At 37.1% G+C, this 23,521-nt stretch overlaps 1 protein-coding gene across 6 annotated transcripts in view; it reads right to left on the bottom strand.

Annotated features, from left to right (window-relative positions):
- Positions 1 to 23,521, bottom strand: part of PDS5B (PDS5 cohesin associated factor B) — a 254,155-nt gene that overhangs the window by 115,583 nt on the left and 115,051 nt on the right. For all 6 annotated transcript variants that reach the window (XM_070409171.1, XM_070409166.1, XM_070409169.1 and 3 more), the window contains 6 exons: positions 22,771 to 22,911; positions 20,550 to 20,665; positions 16,481 to 16,575; positions 8,806 to 8,951; positions 4,686 to 4,837; positions 2,894 to 3,007 (listed from right to left, as the gene is read on the bottom strand). In XM_070409171.1, coding sequence (XP_070265272.1) covers positions 2,894 to 3,007; positions 4,686 to 4,837; positions 8,806 to 8,951; positions 16,481 to 16,575; positions 20,550 to 20,665; positions 22,771 to 22,911 — 764 coding nt within the window. The remainder of the gene's footprint in view (positions 1 to 2,893; positions 3,008 to 4,685; positions 4,838 to 8,805; positions 8,952 to 16,480; positions 16,576 to 20,549; positions 20,666 to 22,770; positions 22,912 to 23,521) is intronic.

Genomic DNA, 23,521 nt, shown 5'->3' with positions numbered 1-23,521 from the left:
TTTTAATTCACACCCTCACCTCTTGTAAAGAAAACTGTTATTATTACTGTTTTTATAGGCATTGATTATTTAGGTCTTCAAAAGTGAAAGCGCTTGAAAATTTTGTTGCGTCTTGCATTCTATTCCTTCCTTCTGGATTTATTTCCTTTTTTACCAAAAGAAATTATTATTTTTTACTAATTTTTTTCAAGTAGGGTCTATGAATGGCGAACTCTCATTTTTTAATTCTAAGTGTCTTTATTTTGTTTTTACTCCTGAATGACAGTTGAGCTGAATCAAGAAATCTAGATGACTGATTTCAAGTAAGTTATCTCAAATTGGAATATATATCTCATCAATTCTAAGAGGCCATCAATTTTACCATGGAGAAAAAAAATGCATTCCAGAAATGTTAGATGAAAATTTGGTTTTAAAAGTAATTATATATAGTAGTAACATATTTTAATACATTCAGTGGAAAAAGAATGAGTTGTGGAACCAGGTAGAACTGAGTTCAAATCCTGACTTAGTCTCTTACTACTTGTGACATTGTGAAGTAAACTGACACCTGTGGGATTCAGTTCATCTTATCTATAATAATAAAAGCATAATATGCAAATCAACCGAACAGCAGAACGACCCTCCGGGAGACCTTCCGGATGACCATGCTATGACACGCACTGGTGCCAGGCCAGCCAAGACAGGTGCGATGTAATTGGTCAGGGGTCAGGGGGCCCCACAATTACCCCGTGATCGCCTCACAGAGGGAGGCCCAGGCACCCTCTGACCAGCGATCGATCACGGAGCCCCTGTAAGGGTGGGCAGGGCCTCACTGTGCGTGGTGATTGATCACGGAGCCCCATGATCAATCGCCTCAAAGAGGGAGGGCCAGGCTACCTGACCAGTGGCACTGCGGTGGGTGGGTGGGGCCTCCCTCTGTGGGGCGATCGATCTGAGGGCCCTGCGATTGATCACCCCGCAGAGGGAGGCCCAGGCCAGTCAAGTGATCTCAATCCATGCCTGTCGCCCGCAGGAGGTGACCAGTGGTAGGGGATGGGGGGTAGCACTGCACAGATGGAAAGCAGTGACAGCAGCGGGGGCGGGGCCAGCTGCCAGCAGCCGGGAGAAGGAAAGCCCTTATAGGCCCTGATAGCCGGCCAGGCCTAGGGACCCTACCCAAGGGGTATCAGATTGTGAGAGGGCGCAGGACAGGCTTAGGAACCCCCCCCCCCCAACCCCCAACCCCGTGCATGAATTTCGTGCACTAGGCCTCTGGTCTATGTATATAAAAGCCTAATATGCTAATTGTCTCTCTGACCGTTCACCAGGCCGCTATGACGCGCACTGACCACCAGGGGACAGATGCTCTGACCGGTAGGTTAGCTTGCTGCTGGGGTCTGGCCGGGGAATGGGTGAGACAGGCTGGACACACCCTGGAGCCCTCCCGCGGTCCCTCTCCAGCCCCGATTGTGCACCAGTGGGGTCCCTCGGCCTGGCCTGCATTCTCTCGCAATCCGGGACCCCTCGGGGGATGTCACAGAGCTGATTCTGGCCTGATCCCCACAGGTCAGACCAAGGGACTTCACTGGTGCACAAATCCGTGCACTGGGCCTCTAGTATAAAATAAGAAAATTATCACTTATATTAGGGGTTAGCAAGCTTTTTCTATAAAAGGTCAGATATTTTTTAAGCTTTGTAGGCCAATCTCTGTTGAAACTATTCAATTCTGCCATTGTAACCCAAAAGCAGTCCTAGATAGTACACGTTCCTGTGCCTAAAATATAGCAGGTATCAAGAAATGTACACTTCTTCCCTCCACCACCTTTTTCTCAGCATTTCTATGAAAAATATAAATGGCACATACAATAATTTCCATGGGGAAAGTGAAGTCAAAAGTCCCATTAAATATCAGTAGGAATGAAAATTATATACAATTCCTCAGACTTATAATTTCTGAAGATTTACACCACAAGAGTTGTAACTGCATTGTTAGAGAATGCTAAGGAACTACATTTTCTAAAACCTCGACTCAATTTCCTAACCTTCAGTATGATTCAATTAGCAATATATCTTCCATGTCCAAAATGCCAATTCCCTATAAAGACACCCAAAAATATTTTTTTGAATAAAATGTGGTTATAAAAATTTGTTTGTGCTTGCCCTCATGCCAAACTATAACACTATGTTGAGGTTATGCAGCACAAACATATGTACTCTACTGTTCTATACCATAATGCAGATCAGCATCAGGTGAAAAAAAGAATGTAGTATTTTCATAGTATGGACCTTTCTAATGCCTTAAGAAAAAAAAAAAAAAACCACACACAAAAGAACCAAAAAGAAGGTATATCAATATTTCTCAAGATAATAATATGAAAAATTGAACAGAGAAAAATCAAATCCTAAAAGAGTCCATGACAACCAGCTCTATTTTTTAATTACTTACAAAAATCCTTGTTAATCTTATGTCACTAGTAGTACTGAGAAAAATAGCTGCGTGTTTTATTTCTGAGCATTTAAACAATGTTTAGGTTTATATTACAGAAATTGTTAACATTTAAAAATACCATTGTTGCCGAAACCGGTTTGGCTCAGTGGATAGAGCGTTGGCCTGCGGACTGAGAGGTCCCAGGTTCGATTCCGGTCAAGGGCATGTACCTGGGTTGCGGGCACATCCCCAGTGGGAGATGTGCAGGAGGCAGCTGGTCGATGTTTCTCTCTCATCGATGTTTCTAACTCTCTATCTCTATCCCTTGCTCTCTGTAAAAAATCAATAAAATATATTTAAAAAAAAAAAAAAACAAACAAAAAAAAACTTTAAAAAAAAAAAAAATACCATTGTTATTCCCCCCCACCCCCAAAAATCCAGTATATTATAAAAGATGGAAAGAATGATTTGACATCTGAAACATACTTCACAGCATTTAAATCCAGTGTGGCATACAAGTAATATAAGCACTTCATCCGTTCTGTAGTTTCCAAATTATGGGGAACCATGTATTGAGCAAAGATCCGTTCAACAAGCAATCTACGAAAGAACATAAGAGAAGGCATTGTCTTGATTTTTTAAAATGTATTAAATTTGTATATAAAATTTCAAAACACATAAGGAACACATATAAAAGAAATTTCTCCTTTCTAAGTTGGGATGAGAGTTCCAAAAAAAAAATTATTTATGTAAAAATAGGAATCAATCAAAAATATGTAATGACTAGGGTGATTGATGCCAGGTGGGTATCGGAAATAGCAGAGCACTACTCTGTAAAGTATATGACTGTCTAACCACTATGCTGCACACCTGAAACAAATACAAAATAATGTTGAATGTAAACTATAATTTAAAAAAAGATACAATAGGGGCCAAAAAAGATTTTAGCTGGATATACTAGCAACTAAGATAACTACTTTTGCATGAGCCCACGCAAGTTATATATCAAGAACTTAATTTTCCTATCTAAATAATAAAGGATTAGGAAAAACTACAGCAGGTCCTTCTAAACATCACTTACTTATAAAGAAATTTTTTAAAAGATTCTTTGAATTTTCTAGTGATTATGATGAAAAAAGACCTGGTTAAAAGTACAAAAAGTGCTATCAAATCATAATGCAAATCCTCATACAGTAATGGCTGTGCACTCCAAGTCTATAAACTTCAATTTATAAAATAGTACTATGGGATTTTTTATATAATGTTAGCCTAAGATATGCAGATTCTACTAACTATTCAGTTTGGATACATACAAAAACCTGTACTTACACTGGAACAGAAAAATACAAAGATTATATTCAGATGTGTTTTTATATATACTTATAAACTGTTTTTTATCTGAGTAGGAATGTTTTTTTTTAAATATCTATAACCCAAAGGATTTATTTTCATTAATATTTTATTTGAAAAAAATAATTGTGATCCGTATAATACAACTACTTAAGAAACAAAATCTTTATCTATAAAAGGCTAGATAACCGACCGTACAGATGGTCTCCGACCCACCAGCTGGTACATATGATGCACACTGGCAATTTAAAAATAAACGTTGACTCGCGCATGCGTGATACATATAAAGCTCTTGCTGGCGCCAATTGCATGCGTGTGTTCTGATCTGTCATTGTCGATGGTGAATTTGGTTTTTTGTTGAGATTTAATGTGAACCACATCACGATTTATTCATCGACCATCTGACCAACCAACCAGCCAGTATATGACACACGTTGGCAATTTAAAAATAAATGCTGACTCGCGCATGTGGGATACATAAAAAGCTCTCGGCGCCAATAGCACGCATATTTTAATTTTATAATACTATATTATATATATAAACTATTTTGACATGTAATTTTTTTCAGTAATGTGATTACCGCATGAATCTTTCTTCTAATTAATTTCCTTTTAATGTGCACAAATCCATGCACCAGGCCACTAAGTATAAATTATCATTACACACGTTGTTATTTTTAAAAATTATTCTGATCTAAAGTAATATATAAAAATGAACATAAAATTATATCTATTCCTAAAGTTTTATGCATATTACTGCTTCATTTACGGCTTTGGAGGGAAGGAAACTAGTCACTCAGTACCTTTAATTTGCAGTTAAAACTGAGGAGGGAGTTTAAAATGATAAAGAAAATAATTTTGCCTAAAACAACAGATCAACAGTTATATAACCACCAAAAATTTTACATATAGTGTGCCCTTAACTTACCGATCATCAATACTATTTTGATAATATATATGTAACAATTTGTCTTTGATCCATGAAATCTGTTTTGCAGCATCTTTTCCAGCTGCTGATTGTAAAGCATATTTCTTATAAATCTGGGCAAGTCCCATCATGGCTTCTTTGCGCACTCTCCACTTAAAATAAAAACAAAGGTGTTTACTTATAATATAAAAATGCTTTCATTATATTAATTCAGAATTCTAGGTTTCTAGTTTCTAGTGTACTTTATACAATTTATTTTCATCAAACCAAAGTTACTGGATATCAATTTATAATAAGTAGATGAAAAAGCACAAACTATCATTTCAATATACATACCTACTATAGAAAGTACTGATATATCAACATGCATAAAAAGTTTTAATGCTTTAGTGTCTTAAACCCATCACCTAAATGTAAAAGCAAAAGCTAATCACAATCTACATAAAGCAGCAGTTCTCAACTTGGGGGTCGCGACCCCTTTGGGGGTCGAACGACCCTTTCACAGGGGTCGCCTAAGACCATCGGAAAACACATATATAATTACATATTGTTTTTGTGATTTAATCACTATGCTTTAATTATGTTCAATTTGTAACAATGAAATTGGGGGTCACCACAACATGAGGAACTGTATTAAAGGGTTGCGGCATTAGGAAGGTTAAGAACCACTGACATAAAGTATGCTTGAAAGTATACTACCAAGTTTTAAAAGGCAAAGAAAGAGATGATTGGATAAATTATAACTTACCCCTTATCATTTTTTCCAGATACCTTAAATATAAGTATGCTAGTACATTAAGCATACTTATATTAAAGATACACATATAATATTGGCTTTATCAAATGCTAAATGTAAAGACACATCAGTGCTTCATTTTATATATCTGGGAATTATATTCAAGTATAAGAGGACTGTATTCAACTATCTATAATAATAAAAGCATAATATGCTAATTAGACCGGACAGCAGAACAACCTTCCGGATGTCCTTCCTGAAGAAGCCATGGCAGCGGGGGCCGAGGCGGTTAGGGGCAATCAGGCAGGCAGGCAAATGGTTAGGGGTGAACAGGCAGGCAAGCAAGGGATTAGGGGCAATCAGGCAGGCAGGCAAGCTGTTAGGGGCGATCAGGCAGGCAGGCAAGCAGTTAGGGGTGATCAGGCAGGCAAGCGAGTGGTTAGGGGCAATCAGACAGGACCGGGCCTAAACGGCAGTCAGACATCCCCCAGGGGTCCCGGATTGCGAGAGGGTGCAGACCGGGCTGAGGGACCCTGCCGCCCCCATGCACGAATTTCGTGCACCAGACCTCGAGTCTTTTAAAATAAATACAATTGGCTATAGAATGTTTAACACTGTTTAATTATTATGGAATAAGCTTATTCTTTAATTTTATGTCAACACAACACTATAATCAGTGGGATGTTAGTAATGATTAGAACTTCATTAATCTGCACAGATTATTCATTTATCCTTTGCAGACTCTCATTCATAGCAATATTCTTCCCTTTTTATTTAAATTAATTACAGTAGATTAAGAATAGGCCTTACCATCTACCACATACACATTAAAATAAAAGACTGCAGAAGTCTTACTTATAAAATAAATTCAATTTGTTTGTAAAAACTTTATCACTAATTCCCTTATCTCTACCTCTAATTCTCCAAACTCCTCCTTAAAAATAGAGTATATTCTAATACTACCAAAAACATAAATATATTCAATTACATTTTGGTATTCAATGTTCATATGAATGAACCAAGCAACCCTAAAATGAACAAAAGAGGATCATCAAAAGTATACATGAATTATGATCCCAAAACACAAACCTCAAATTCCAAGTCACTTAGAAGGCTGTTTTCCTACCATGATGCAAATATCCTTATTGTTTAATACCCCAATAAAATAGTCAATGAAGACAAGTCTAAATTAATCAGTTTAAATAAGTTGTTCTGAATACCCATAGATTTGGAGGGAAAACCATGCAATTAATTCCTGCCCATCTACCACAACCAGCATTATCAAAGAGAATTAAATTATGGAGATAGCATAATCAGTCTTATAAGCAACTATTAAGATACTAGAGGCCCAGTGCACGAAATTCGTGCGGGGGGGGGGGGGGGGGGAGGTCTCCTCAGCCCAAACTGCACCCTCTCCAATCTGGGACCACTTGGGGGATGTCCAAGTGCCAGTTTAGGCCCAATCCCTGTCTAAACAGGCAGATGGGCATCCCTCTTACAATCCGGGACCACTGGCTCCTAACCATTCACCTGCCTGCCTGATCACCCCTAACCCCTCTGCCTGCCTGCCTGATGCCCTTAAGTGCTCCCCTGCTGGCCTGATCATTCCTAACTGCTCTCCCCTGCCAGCCTGATCACCCCTACCTCTGCCTGCCTGAGACCCCTAAGCGCTCTCCCCTGCAAGCCTGATTGCCCCTAATGCCTCTGCCTTGGCCCTCGCCACCATGGCTTTGTCCGGAAGGACATCCAGTCTATCCTGTCTAATTAGCATATTACTCTTTTATTAGTATAGATAATTTACACAAACATAACAAGGCAAGGTTCTTTTCAGAAGCCACTGATTAATGAGTGGAGCTAGGGGATGCTCACTCAAAAAGGAAGGTTTGGCCCTAGTTGGTTTGGCTCAGTGGATAGAGCCTCGGCCTGTGGACTGAAGGGTCCCGGGTTTTATTCCAGTCGAGGGCACATGCCCGGGTTGTAGGCTCGATCCCCAGTAGGGGGCATGCAGGAGACAGCCGATCAATAATTCTCTCACCATTGATGTTTCTCTGTTTCTCTCTCTCTCTCTCTCCCCCGCCTTCCTCTCTAAAATCAATAAAAATATATTTTTTTAAAAAAGGAAGGTTTGGCCCTGCCCAGGTGACTCAGTTGGTTGGAGCATCATCCCGTACACTGAAAAAGGTTGTGGGTTTGATTCACACACCCAAACACACACACACACACACACACACACACACACACACACCAGTCATGGAGAATATGGGAGGCAATGGATAAATGTCTCTCTCAAATAAATAAATAAATAAATAAAGTCAATAAAAACATATCCTTGGGAGAGGATTAAAAAAAAAGGAGGAAGGTTGGGGTCACAGGACATAGGCTAGAAGCATGCCAAGTTTAGTTCTGCCAAACTGAAGACATCTTTTCTTTTTCTATTCCATGGAAAGGAGAAAACAACCAGCAAGAGAAGTAAGAACCAAATACCCATATGAAAGGAAAAAAGAAAAGAGAGCCAACTATATGAGAGAAGCTGTCTCAAAGGCCCTTTATATATGTCACTTATTAAAACTAGTACACAAGCTGAATATGTGACTACTCTACCACTGAAAGCCATCTCACTTTTAGAATGAGAATCCTAATATATAAAAAGCCAGAGGTCATCATGACCGAAACAACCAGAGGTACAACCAAACAGCAGACTGCGTGGTGCAACAAGGCTGGCAGGGGGGTTATTGAGGGATGACCAAATGACTGAACAGCAGGCTGCGTGGGGCGACCAGGCCACCAGGGGGGGCAGTTGGGGGCGACCACACTGACGGGGGGGGGGGGGGGGGGGCAGTAAGAGGCAACCAGGCCGGCGGGGGGGGGGGGGGGGGGGGTGCAGTTAGGGGTGACCAGGCCGGCGGGGGGGGGGGGGGGGGGTAGTTGGGAGCAGCCAGGCTGGCGGGGGGGGGGGGGGGGGCAATAAGGGGCGATCAGGCTGGCAGGCAGAGGCGGTTAGGGGTGATATGGCTGCCAAGGGGGGCATTTATGAGCGATCAGGCAGGCAAGCAAGCAGTTAGGAGCCAGTGGTTGCAGATTGTGAGAGGGATGTCCGACATCCCCCGAGGGGTCCCAGATTGGAGAGGGTGGAGGCTGGCTGAGGGGACCCCCCCCCACATGCACAAATTTCGTGCACCAGGCCTCTAGTAATCTTACAAAGAAAAACTAGTAAAATTTAATGTAACAAAAAATAAATCCTTTCATAAACACTATTTTAAATATTAAAATGCCTATCCCCCCAAAAGGGCTAATTACATTTAAATCTCAGTATTTTCAAATAAAATACTATGAAACTTTAAGTATTCAAAATGACAAGCTATAATAATTATTACTCCTACTTACCCGTTTGTCTAAAGTTCTCTCTCTGACAAAATTAAGTAGGTGATCATTGACCAGAAGAATATCCTTTTTAGCAGCTGTAACTATAGACACAATAACATCATGTCTAATAGCTTCCTCAGGGTCATGTGACCTCACTTTAAGATACTCTGAAAGATAAAGTTTTTATTGATTGAAATTTAACTTTAACAATTGAAATGTCTTTAAAACTTGTGTAAGACCTTTAAAAGCAAACCACAACAAAAACAAAACCTAAGTAAAAGGTTCAATGTTTCAAGTAAACTGGGAGCAGTGAGGGAGGAAGGGAGGAAGGAAAGTAAAAAGGAAGGTCAGCCCTTGAGTCAAAACAAAGTTTACATGCAACTGAGTAGTAAATCCCTTCCCCACTTGCAGGGCAGGGTAGATGATCATAGAGTTCCTAACCTCATTAAACAAAGCAACTATATAAAGGAACTACAAAGTATACCAACATTAAAAATTTCACCTTTGTTTTTTTATTTAAATTGTTAAAACATTCAAGTCAAGTAGTTCTACTAGGAAAGGAAAGTATTGTCAAGTTTCTATTCCTTAACAAGGGAAACTTTCAGTGAGGTTATTGAGAGTATAAAATTGAGATATGGTCATCAAGAAACAGGACTACAGGAAATACCATAGGCAATTCCATTTAAGTGAACTAAGAAAGGCCAAAGGGAAGACAAAAGAAATAAAACATTTAAAAATTATGAGTGCATAGGAGTTCAGATCTTGCACTGAGATGCTGAAAGAAACATTTTAACAATCTTCAGTAATTATATAATAGGTTGAAGGAAGAAGTCACACAATTGAATATAAATTTTAAAAATAAAATATTCAGCTTTTTTATAATAAGACCAGTAAAATAAAATTTCGTTGTTTAGATTTGGAATAATAAATATTGCCAGGCCTATCCACAACAAATAGTGCTATAATTGTGAATGAATTTACTTCTCTATAAAATAATAATGTAACAAATACTTATAATGTAAACACTCATAAAAAACAATGTTCAGGTCTTAAGCCCGTCCACTTTGAGTATTCTCTACTAATAGAAACTATTCAAAAAAATGAGGAAGACCATATGCTGCTAAAGAAATTGAAGAAATGGAAAGGTTATTTTACCTAACTCAGCAAAGAAAGTTATTTTTAGCATATCTCAATTTCCCCACCAAGATAAATATAGGAGTTTTATTTTTCACTGTACTTGTTTTGAATGCAATACATAGTATTTTAGGTACCATCAAAAAAGAAAAACGCAATAACCATCAATTTTGAGATGCATCCCAATTTCCCAAAAACAATAATTCACACGAGAGCTATTAACTTATATTTACTGTGCAATAAAAAGGAAAACAGGAGAAAAAAAGAAATTCTCAATAGTTACTTAGCATGAAAAAGTAGTACTCTTCACAATATGGCTATGTCCCTCAGACTTGGCTGAAGATACAAACATGAATCTCGCAAAACACTGTTGAAAAAAATAAGATAAACGTGTGTGTACAACACATTTATCTTAGCTCACTCCTGAAGCCCTAAGAAAATGTCTTTAAATGGGACAAGTAACAAATGAAGAGATCATAGCAAAAGAGATTTCCAACAAAATTTTGGCAGATGGATGATTGGTAAGTGCCAGAGGAAAAAGGAAAATAATAAAATCCAAAAGGTGAAGAAAACAATAGACAAGCTCAATTCCAGGATAGAAGAACCCTCAAAACATTTCGAAATTCAAAGCGCCAAGCTATGAGCAAGACAGAGATGAATACTGTAGCTGAAAATATGAGTGGTTGAAAATTTGCAGAGAGGTTAGAACTCTCATTTTTCAGTTTTTAGCCAACTACAAAAATTAAAATGTGCCCAGAGACTGAACACTAGAAAACAATAAAATATAAATGTTTCATTAAAAATTCAAACTATATATAGTAGGTCCTCTCTATAGACTGGTTCCACATCTGTGGATTCAACCAACCACCAACAGAAAATAACTGGAGGGTGGGAATGTAACATTGTTGATGTGTGCTATGTAGTTAGGCCTACAATGGCTCTATCTGTACTTAACATGTACAGGTTTTTTTTCCCTGTCATTATTCCCTAAACAATAGCTAACAACTTAATAACTGCTTACATAGAATTTACATTGTATTAGGTATTATACATAATCTAGAGGAAATTTCAAGTATAAGGCGGGGCAGGAACTGATGGAGGTGGGCAATGGGGGAAGGAAGGGGGAAACCTGTAATACTCTCAACAATAAAGATAAAATAAAAACAAAGTATAAGGTAGAATGTTTATATGTCTATACCACTGTATTTAAGGGTCTTGAGCATCCTCAGATTTTGGTATCTACAGGGTGGGAGTAAGAGAGTCTTGGAACCAATCCCTGGAACCAATCCCCAGGGACAACTGTAAAGCGAAATGTGGAATAAAAAAAGGAGGTTCTATGAAAAGTAATTTATGAGTGATCTGATCATAAATTTCTAACTGGGCAGGTCATGGTGGGCAATCATTCTACAGGCCTATAACTTCTTTAGTGAAATGTTTTATGCCAGCCCTGTGTATTATTTTTGTGCACCTAGGTTAACACACCTTTGAAATAAAGGGTGTCCCAAAATTCACGAAAGAAGTAATTTTGATAGAAAACACAGGTTTATAATTAAAAATTGTAAATTTTTTATTGATTTATAAAGTATACAGTATAGGGTTATGTATGGAATAGCATATCAGATAAATGGCCTCCACGGCTTTGCTGGCACATACGCACTCTTTTGTTGAAATTTTCCATGACCGTTTCGCATAAATGTGGCTGAATTTCGATGAGGCTCATTTTCATCTTGATGGCTTGGTTAATTGATAAAATTGTTGCATTTGGGGTTCAGAAAATCCACGAGTGATTGTTGAGAAACAAATGCATTCACAATGTGTCACTGTTTGGTGCGGATTTTGGGCTGGAGGCATCATCGGACCATTCTTCTTCGAAAATGCAGCTGCTCAGGCAATAACAGTTAATGGTGCTCGCTATCGCGAAATGATAATCCAGTTTACCCGATATGCTATTCCATACATAACCCTATACTGTATACTTTATGAATCAATAAAAAATCTACAATTTTTAATTATAAACCTGTGTTTCCTATCAAAATTACTTCTTGCGTGAATTTTGGGACACCCTTTATTAACCCTCAAGAAAGCACATAATCTTAACTATCCTGTAATCCAATTCCCAAATTGCTTCTTCACACCTTCATATAATCTTCCTTACTTTCCCTTCTTAATTTTAACTGAATAAAAGAAAGTACAAAACTGTTATTCTCAGGAGCATCTGAGAACTGGCTCCCTCATTATATTGTCAATTTGGCTCAAATAAACTCTTATAAAAATTCTCTACAAATTTGGATGTTTCTTAAGTCAACAAAAATCTTCAAAATAACCTAGGGACTAAAACAATTATTAATGAAATAATTCACAGCTAAAATATTTTTAAAATAGCTTCTAAAAAAGCAAAACACTGCCCGGCCGGTGTGCCTTGAGTGTTGACCTATGAACCAGAGATCTCAGTTCTATTGTGGTCAGGGCGCATGCCTGGGTTGCAGGCTTGATCACTGGTAGGAGACAAGCAGGAGGCAGCAAATCAATGATTCTCTCTCATCACTGATATTTCTCTCTCTCTCCATTCCTCTCTGAAATCAATAAAAATATTTTTTAATCAAAACATCTACCTATTATTTAGCCAATCATAAACTTTGCTTTAAAGTTCTGACTATGGAAGAAACTGCTTAAATTTTTTTATACTTAAAAAAATCCAGAATACCTACAGAATTACTACAAATCAACAACAAAAAATAACAAGTCAATTTAAAAAAAGATAGGTTTAAATTTTAAACAGCCACTTCATAAAAGAAAATAACATATCAATATGTACATAAAAATGATGGTCAATCTCATCACTCAATAGAAAAAGGCAAATTATAACCACAAAAGAACAAGACCTACGAGAACAGCTAAAATAAAAAAATACCGATAAAACAAAATATCAGCAAAGACGCTTTACAACTAGAACTGTCAAACATTTCTGGTGTAAGTGGAAAATAGTGTTTCTTATAAAGTTAAATATGTATTTACCCTATGACCAGCAATGATACTCCTAAGTGGTTCCAGAAAGAAGTAAAAACATACTTTCACAGAAATACTTGTACAAGAATACTCAGAGTGATCTCAGTCATAACAACCCCAAACCATAACAATCCAGATATCCATCAAAAGAAAAAAAAGAATAAAAGTCTCAGACACTAGCAACTAGACTTTTAAACTCTTGATAGGATACTCTTCTCTGGGGAATCTGACTAGTTCAAGAGGAATTATCAAGGCACAACCCATCAAATTCACCCTAGAGCAGTGGTTCTCAACCTTCCTAATGCAGCGACCCTTTAATACAGTTCCTCATGTTGTGGTGACCCCCAACCATAAAATTATTTTCGTTGCTACTTCATAACTGTAATTTTGCTACGGTTATGAATCATAATGTAAATATCTGATATGCAGGATGTATTTTCATTGTTACAAATTGAACATAATTAAAGCATAGTGATTAATCACAAAAACAATATGTAATTATATATGGGTTATCCGATGGTCTTAGGCGATCCCTGTGAAAGGGTCGTTCGACCCCCAAAGGGGTCACGACCCACAGGTTGAGAACCACTGCCCTAGAGTAAAGGTCAGAGTCATATATTCAGGGCTTTCTAATCAGCTTTTTATTTAGCTCCCACTCTTTAATTATGAGCAAATAGCCATGGATTGTCAAGCACTTAAGGAAAGTCTCTAACATGGAAAATAGAGAGACAAGCAAATAAAAAGTTAGCTGAACAGACATTTTGTAGGATAAAGAAAACTTCCCCAAAACACTGATTAGTTTTCTCAGAGAATATTGCATACATAACACAAAAAGAGGATGCCACAGTGAAAGAAACATCGATGTGAAAATAGGAGGAAGGATACAAAAGGAAGATAGAGAGATGTGTCAGGGCCAGCCTGACAGGTTGAGGCGGGCTGAGGTAGGGAGGTGGGAATTGAGAAAAGAAAGAAAGACAGGAAAGCGGGATCGGGAGGACTACAGCTCTCGAGGAACTGAAGCAACTTTATTAGCCACACAATCCTATTTATACACAACACACTGAATAGGAGGTCTGTCAAGAGGAATGTATTCTTTGTTCCTCTTAATCTCTAAGGAAGAGACACAGCAGAAGGACAAGTTCTCGGTACAGCATATCTCAGTAAATAGTTACAGACTTCTTGGTAAGCCATGAAAGGCTGTTCTCATTCTACAAAGGTTGACTCATTCTACTGATAACCGCCATCCAAACAAATCTGGGAAAACTGTGTGGGTAAGGGTCCCAGCCTTGCTAGCCCCTTCAGGTTCAAGGACCTTGCCAGCTTACATCTGGCCCCCAACAGAGATGCACAGATGTACTTACACAGACTGCAAGCACAAGGAAAGGAAGAATGGAAAGGAGAGGGGGCACGAAAAAGAGGGAGGAAGAATGAACTGTCTTATGATCAATGCTGTAAAACAGCTCACAGAGCAAGCAGTCCACATTCAGATGTGAGTAGGCAGATAGAGGGTTCCAAGGAGGAATACAATCTATTTCTTCCTCCCTCTACCCCCAACCTGAAAGAAGATGAAATTGATAAATACCTACTGACAAGAATTCAACAAAATGTGAAAGCAACAACCTATTGTTAAAAATATTACAAAAAGTTAAACTTTGTGATTTTACCAAAAGAAACTCAGAAGGAAGTACTAAAAATTAAGACACAACTGTGAGCAAATACTGTATAAAAAGGGCAGTTACAAATGTAGTAAACGTTAGTGTAAATTTTTTAAAAAAGAATAAATCCTATATAATAAAAGAGTAATATGCAAATTGACCCTAACAGCAGAATGGGAATGACTGGTCGCTATGACATACACTGACCACCAGGAGGCAGACGCTCAATGCAGGAGATGCCCCCTGGTGGTCAGTGCGCTCCCACAGGGGGAACTCTGCTCAGCCACAAGCCAGGCTGATGGCTGCCAGCACAGCTGTGGTGGCGAGAGCCTCTCCTGCCTCCTCAGCAGCACTAAGGATGTCCGACTGCAGCTTAGGCCTGTTCTCCACTGGCAAGTGGACATACCCCAAGGGCTCCTGGGCTGCCAGAGGGATGTCTGACTGCCAGCTAAGGCTTGATTCCCCAGGGAGTGGGCCTAAGCCAGCAGGTGGACATCCCCCGAGGGGGCTGAGACTGCGAGAGGGCACAGGCCAGGCTGAGGGACCCCCCCCCAAGTGCACAAATTTTTGTGCACCGGGCCTCTAGTAACTAAATAACAAGCAATCATGTGACAAATGAGCAGAGTGTTCAGAATTTTAGCTTTCAGAGGTCCTTGACTGATCAGAAAGATATGGGAGAATTTTGATTAACTTTACAGATTTCATTAATCTATTACGCATTGAAAGCACAAAAGTGAATGTTAACCTCCAAGCACATGGAGGAAAAAAATGAGAAGAAAGCAAGCTGATTAACTGAGCAAAAGAGAAGAAAACAGAACAAAAGCAAGAAAAAGGCATGGAAAGTAGAACACAAAATAAGAAAGCAGAAATAAGTTCAACTACATCAGATTCAAGGATACTTAAATAAAAATATTAAGGCACATGACAATAATATATATAATTTATGGAAAGATATACATGTAGCATATACAGAAAAACATGAACCGGATGCAGACCAAATTTAGTAGAGTGGTTACCCTCTGTAGAAGAAGGGGGTATAGTTTGTGAGGGGCATTTTAACTAAATGTAAAATTTATTTTCTTTTTTAAAATATCTTAAGCCAATGCAGCAAAATGCTAACATTTCTAGGAAGACATAGTAGCTGTTATATTCATCTATATTTTCTGAACTATTCCATAACTTTAAAATAGTTAATAAAACATAATAGTCAAAGCCATGATTTCTCATTACTACATAAATATAAAGTTCTGAACTGCCTTATAATTATAGAGATTTCAAAAACCTTACTTTCATTTTAGGATGGTTAAATTAGCTTACAAAATAATGACTCTACCTTAAGTTCTCAAAATACTGGAAAATGTTAAAGTCTGTATTATAATTTAGTCATAGTCAAGACCTGTTCAAATCCAAATGCCTGAAATATTTCTAAAAATATCCTTAAACTTCAAAATTAAAATTGTCTCTGATAAAACCAACATTTTATAGGTGCTTCTAGCCCAGCCGTGGGCAAACTACGGCCCGCGGGCCAGATCCAGCCCGTTTGCAATGAATAAAACTAAAAAAGAAAAAAAGACCGTACCCTTTTATGTAATGATGTTTACTTTGAATTTATATTTAGTTCACACAAACACTCCATCCATGCTTTTGTTCCGGCCCTCCGGTCCAGTTTAAGAACCCATTGCGGCCCTGGAGTCAAAAAGTTTGCCCACCCCTGTTCTAGCCTAAGTAGGCACTAGGAGGTAAAAATTCTAGCTTCAGAAAGTAACTCTGATAATAACAAATTGAAACAAGACTTCACCTATAACAGAAACAAAAAAAGATTATTTATCCCCCAAATATTTAAAATGGATTTTTTCACCAAAGAGCACCCAGAAATATTTGTTATTATGGGTATACAGTACCTGTTAAGTCCTTTGCTAAATCAGGATGGTTCATGAGACAGTGGCTAGCAAATTTTACACATTCCAGGCGTATTGGTACATGAATATCATTAAACCTGATAAAATATAAAGGCACAGTGATCTTTAAAATTAGAGAAACACATGTGTTTAATCTGCAATCAATTTATATTTATTTCTCTAATTAAAATTTATGTAGGATAATTCGAAGTGGACCCAGAGACTTTATCAAAGTTTTTGATATACTATCCTCCTATATAATAAAAACATAATGTGCTAAGTGTCTGACCAATCAGTCGACCGTTCGGTCAACAGCTCAACCAGTTGCTATGAGGCACACTGACCACCAGGGGGCAGACGCTCCGACTGGTAGGTTAGCTTGCTGCTGGGGTCCAGCTGATGGGGACTGGGCGACTGGGCCAGACACACCCTAGAACCCTCCCACAGTCCCTCGCCGGCCAGCCAGCCAACCTCCCTTGGTCCAACCTCCCAAGGTCCCTCCCCAGCCGGCTGGCCCCCATCGGCCCTGATCAGGACTGGGTGAGATGGCCCCAAAATGCCCCAATCTGCCCCAATCACAGGCCAGGCCGAGGGACCCCACCCGTGCACGAATTCATACATTGAGCCTCTAGTATGTGTATAAATGTTTTGAAGCCTCCTTATTAAACTAGGACAATCTCCTGTGATAACTATGTACTTTAAAAGGGGATGTTTAAATATACATTTGACTCAAATACGAGAATTAAAATGACAATTTTTTTCTATAAATATACTTTAAAAGTATAATGTGTGTACATAGTTCATAGATACATTATATAAGTCTCATACTGTGTTTAAAAAGAAAACTATTCCTCAAAGTAGTCTTTTTTATATAGAGGTATTCACAAATGTGTGGTAATCTTGTATACTCAACCCATTTTATTTTACGTGACTCTATTATAATTGTGCCCAAATTAGTCCTATCCAGTTAACAATCACAATTATTACATACCCATTAATATCAAAGCCAATTTTTACATGGAAATGTAATACATTAGCATCTCTAAAAAAATCAAGTTTGGTTGATATCATTTAAGTATCTTTTAATTTTATATTTTTCCTTCATTTTTTTCCCCCCTTATAATTTGGTGAAGCAACTGCTTTTTGTTTCTGTACAGTGTTTTCCCAGTTAAAATTTTGCTAATTTTATCATTCTGATGTCAATTAACAGGCTCCCCTTTCTCCTAAGTTCATATGACTATGATCATATAAAAATGATCATATTAGGTTCTTTTTCTTAGGAAGACTACTTTATATATGGCATTGTGTTCCTCTATCAGGAAGCATATGATATCTAATTGTCTCTAAACATTGATATTCAAAGCCTATATACATTAGTTCATGATGGACTATAAAAGTGACTTAAAAACCTTAAGAAACAACAAAAAAAGCCCAGCCGGTGTTGCTCAGTAGTTGAGTGTCGACCTATGAACCACGAGGTCACGGCACATGCCCAGGTTGTGGGCTCAATCCCTAGTGGGGAGGAGGCAGCCAATCAACGATTGTTTCTCATCACTGATGTTTTTTTCTTCTCTCTCTCTCTCTCCCTCCCTCTCCCAAATCAATAAAAATGTCTTAAAAAAATAAACAACAAAAACATTAAAGTGAAGTGAGAATTTTCCACTTGCTATTTTCATGTCTTAATTCTGTAAGATTAAAGGTTTCCAAATCATGTATTGCCCAATACTGTAACACACAAAATTTAGCATTTTATAAAGAAGAAAATAAGAAGGCTTCAAAATAAGCACCAAATTACTCATAAAGGCTTATTACTAGAAAAAAGTTGTTTTATAAAAAAAAATTATAAATTCTAGCCTATAATCTCATAAAATTTCTTGAGTGTTTTGAATCCAGGTCCAGTTTATCATTTCTCAACTAAACATGTACCATACAGCCATAATAAATAAAATAAATTATCTTTAAGAAATAGTCTAGCTCCTTGAAATTGGTAATAATGTGGAAATTTTATATCATTACGAGTAAAAGAAAAAAATTACAAAGTAATAGAAAGGTGACATAAATTTAAATTAGGATTTTTCTTCCATAAAATCTATCAAGTCTGGGTAATCCAAGTCCTGGTTGAAAAATATACTTTACATGTCTATATGTAAAAATTGTATTTTTGTTTTAACAGATTAAACAAAATGGATTTTAAATTGAATCTCATAATTTAATTACACTTGTAAAATATTTTGCTTTACTACTCAAGAACTTTCCACTGTATTTAAAGAAAAAAATCCTATCTAATAATAGACAAACATGGTAATTGACCGTACCTTCGCTACGCCTCCCATTGGCTAATAAGCTCGATATGCAAATTAACTGCCAACAAAGGTGGCGGCTAATTTGCATACTGCAGGCGGGGCCGGCAGTGCATGATGCTGCCTGCAGGACCCGGACCCCGGACCTCTGACCGGCGAGGCGGGGCCAGTAGCGCCTGATGCTGCCCGGGGGGATCTGGGCCTTGGATCCGTGACTTGGCAAGGAAGCAAAGCAGCGGAGAAGGGAGAGAGCCCAGGTGGCAGAGAAGGGAGGGAGCCGAGGGCGAAGTGGCGAAGGGAGGGAGCGAGGCAGCAGAGAAGGGAGCGAAGACCCCCTCAGTGGGCTTTGCTCCTTCTCTGCCTCGCTGCGGTCTCAGGAAGCCCTATTCTTGCAGGAATAGGCCCGAGGAAGCCCTATTCTTGCAGGAATCTTCCTGCAACGGGCCTCTAGCATCTAAAATAAAACTCAAAATGACAATGGGCTAATATTTGTTAGTTTAATATAACTTGTTAAATGGTATTATTTATCTATAGGAGATAATCAGATTAAGAATTTAACACTTAGCAAGTACTAATAAAGGCTTATATAGTCATTTAAAAAATTAGAAAACTAAAACTAAAGAGATAAAAATTTACCATAACTCATTGACAATTCTGGGATTGAGATAGAAAGAAAAGTGGTAACAAAAATAAAAATATTGTCCTGGCCAGTCTGGCTCAGGGGTTAGGGCATCGGCCCACAGAATGAAGAGTCTCAGGTTCAATTCCCAGTCAAGGGCATGTACCTAGCTTTTAGGTTCGATTCCAGGTTTTAGGTTCGGTTGGGGCACATGAAGGAGGCAACCAATCAATGTGTCTCTCACGTCAATCTCTCTTTCTCTTTCTCTCTCTCTCTCTCTCTCTCTCCCCTCTCTCTCCTCTCTCTCTCTGTCTCTGTCCTCCTCTCCTCCCTCCCTTCCATTCTGCCTGAAAATCAATGGAAAAAACATCCTCAGGTGAGGATTAAATAAATAAAAAAATATTCTAATACAAAGGAAATAGAATAAGTCTTTAAATCTTATTTGTCTATTAATGACTTAATTACATTATTTGTTATGAGAGTAACTTGGGGACCGGGGAGGGAATCCTTTATCCTTGGGGTCAAAGTAGGTTTCAGCCAGGGCACTTGAAGTGGCTTTAATATATTCAAGGTCAGGGATACCTTAAGAAACATAAAGAAATGAACCCTTCTCCAGAAAAGAGAAATAAACAAACACACTCAAAATTTTGCAACCAATTTCAGGAGGTTTGTGGATCATTAAAAGTATATGAGGAACATAGGTTATCATTTCTTTAAAAGAGGAAGGAAGAAAGCTAGGAGGAGGAACATACATAATCATTCATTTACTCATTCTGTGACTGTCCTTAAATATGTATCTCCGAATAATCTAACCAAATATAATTATTTTGTGGAGGAGCTATCTCTCAAATTAATGTATTTTTAGTAGAATTAATTACTGCTATATAATAATACATTTTAATTTCATGATTATAATACTTTGTGAGGTAACTTTAAATGTATCATCTTTTAAAAATTACTGAGGACAAGATAAGATGATAAACAAAAGGGAAATTGTAAATGTGACTAATCATTATCAGCATTCAAAAAATCCAAAACATAAAACTTCATTTTTTGATTTCAGAGAATAAACTTAAATGTGAATGGTGTTTTAAGGGGATATAAGTAGATATAAACATACATGACTTTTAAACAGGACACCAAAATCATATACCTTCCCAAGTAACACTGCCAAAGTGGTTTGTTTTGAGAAGCCAATTCTGAATCCTTTGCCCCAAACATTTTTGCTAGTAGTTTAACAACTTGCAGGCGTTCATCATTATCATTGCTCTAAAACAAAACACAACCATAGCTTTAAAAACATGAAGTAGATATATTCAGAATAATTTTCTCATTATTTCTCTTATTCTCCAATTGCACAGATGAAACATTATATATAAATATGGTCAATATACTTCTCACAAGATTAAATCTTCAATGCTCTAATCATCTCAAATTACATCAAAGCAGTACTTCCTACATGAAAATACATCTGAAATTTTGAGTGAACGTTAGAGGTTCTCCCTTTACAATTGAGGTTTATTTTCATTCAAAGTCAAATTCAAAAACTAACTTGCATCAAACCCTTGAAAAACTATTTGTGGTTTTTAAGAACACTGATAAAGGACAAGCCTTCCAGTAAACAGAGAATTCCACATGATTGTCCTGGTTAAGCTCTTTGTAGGAATAAATATATGCTGAAGTCTCTCAGTAGGAGAGTTAGTTCATGTTCATATACCAGATTCATAATAGAGTTCAATAATATGATGAAGCCTTGGACATGCAAAAGTTAAAATTTGTTTTCTACACTATATTGTGGGTACTCCGGGGACAAGAACTCAATTTTACTATTACTGATATTGGTAACTCCAACAGATGACAGTGGTTAAATGGATAAGCCAGCACAATTCTAGAATTGAATATGTAACAATTGGGAATATTAAAAAAAACACCACCACCACATTGATATTCAAGGTGTAAACAGCATTATAGATTTTGTTTTTAAATTTTAAACCCATTCTTCAGCCTAGCATTGAGAGCTCCCATAATATGACCTAACTCATCTCTACTATCTCATTATTCTTCCACATAAGTAATTTTCAACCCTGACTATACATTAGAATGACCTCTAAGTCTATAAAAAAGCAAAACACACACACACACAGAAACAAAAAAAAACAACTGACGCCTGAACCCTATGCCAGAAATTCTGATCAACTTGTTTGGTTTAATGCCTGGATATGAGCTTGTTTATTATAGCTCCACAGCTGAAGATTCTAATGTGCAGCCAGGAATGATTTAAATATTCTTTATGCTACCATCCAACTGTAATTCCCTGTGTTCTACAAATTGACCCAGCACCTTCCTACCTCTATATGCTTCTGCATGATGTTTCTTTTGCTTCAATTGTATGCTGTTTGTAACTTTTGTGACACTTATAATGGCTGGCCTTTTATTAGATCTGGATTAAATTTTCCTCTTCCTTTCATACTAGATGTTAGATTTGCTGAAAGTAGGGATGATAATTCCTTATTTTTACATTTCTTAGAGTATTCAATATTTTTATTAGAGAAAATCAGACCAATAAATAATTAAAGGTATGCCTGCCTACGCCTCATCAAAATGCTAACTACATGAAAAAAGGGGGGTAGGGAGGCAGGTAAATCAAATAACTCACCTAAGAAATATACCAAAAATGCACCCAAGAATAAAACAAGAATTATTACACCACCAAAATAGACTATTTATTTTGTTGTTTTTAAAAAGACAAATCAAAATTTTTAGAAACAGAAGATATAACAGAAATAAGAACTTTTCTGTGTGGTACACTGGATCCACAAAGATTATTAATTATAAACAGCTTTATTTAATTTTCCATAATAATTTGAAAGAAAAAAAAAATATCCCCCAAATCTGCAAGTGAAACTAATAATGTCAAGTCAATGGGAACATACTTTTAAGAGATGAAAAGCAGAGGTGCTTTTAACATAGGAATGTATAAGATAATATGCACAAAGGGAAAATATTTCACATGACGTAGATAACAGAGCCTAAACTATTTTTATAGCCCAGTCAAAGGGTTTCGGGAACTACTATAAACTTGAAAACATTAGCTTAATATATAGCTATGACCTTAAAACTGAGTCACAACCTAGAATTTATCTGGAAAATATTTTGAGAAATAAATAATTAATTAAGCAGCTACTATTTGCTAGAAATCATGACGGGCATTCAAGATACACAAATAGGCAAGGCATAAATATGTAATTTAAATAATAATAACAAACCATTACTTCTGTAATCCTCAGATAAAACCATTATAAGAATTAAAAAGGCACAAATAATGCTCTTTGCTAATTTAGTTGACTGAAGCATATTATTTTTAAAATAGTTACCTTTAGTTTAAATTCAAGCTGGGGTAAAACTGAGAGCAGCAAATGACTATCAATATTATAGAGTTCCAAAATTAAGTCAAAGACATGTTCTGACAAATCGCTGATAGAAGTTTTCCCAAGCATCAGAACCTGATTAAAAAACTTTTGAAAAAAAAATTGTATATTAATAGAAACACCACAGATAAAATAAACTTTCTAAAATCGTAATTATTATTCAATTAAATTCATTATCATTTCATACAAAGTCAAAGTAGGCATATGAAAACATTTTCTAACAGTAAGGAGGAAATCACTACAGCAAGCATGTCAAACTTGCAGCCGGGGGCCACTGGCCCACAAGAAATATTTTTGCAGCCCAGCCAATATAACAGTATGTAAGAAACGTTTTAATAATAATTTCATAACTTAATTTTTACAATATCCTGTTATACATAATTATTAATAACGAACTACAACATTCTCTAATGACTGATTACTATAATCATGTTGCATTCATTTCCCTTACACGCAGGAGCACCATTTCTCTCCACTAAGACTAGTAGTGAATATTTTAGCAGCCAATTGCCACATCATTAGTCTTGGACTGGCTTGTTTGGTGTGTGCAACAGGAAATATTTTGCTTTCGGAGAAGAAGAAAAATAGGTTTATTTGTGTTACGCTTATTAATTTGTGCAGTTATTCAGTGTCTGATAAGTTAATGTTCAAGAAAAAATATTAATTTTTATTAAAATATTCTATTACTTTATGTTAA

This window comes from Myotis yumanensis, unplaced genomic scaffold (assembly GCF_028538775.1).
Source record: "Myotis yumanensis isolate MYYU_CA2020_CCGP unplaced genomic scaffold, mMyoYum1.0.hap1 SCAF_3, whole genome shotgun sequence".
Taxonomy (NCBI): Eukaryota; Metazoa; Chordata; class Mammalia; order Chiroptera; family Vespertilionidae; genus Myotis; species Myotis yumanensis.
This window is presented reverse-complemented; position numbering and strand designations above follow the sequence as displayed.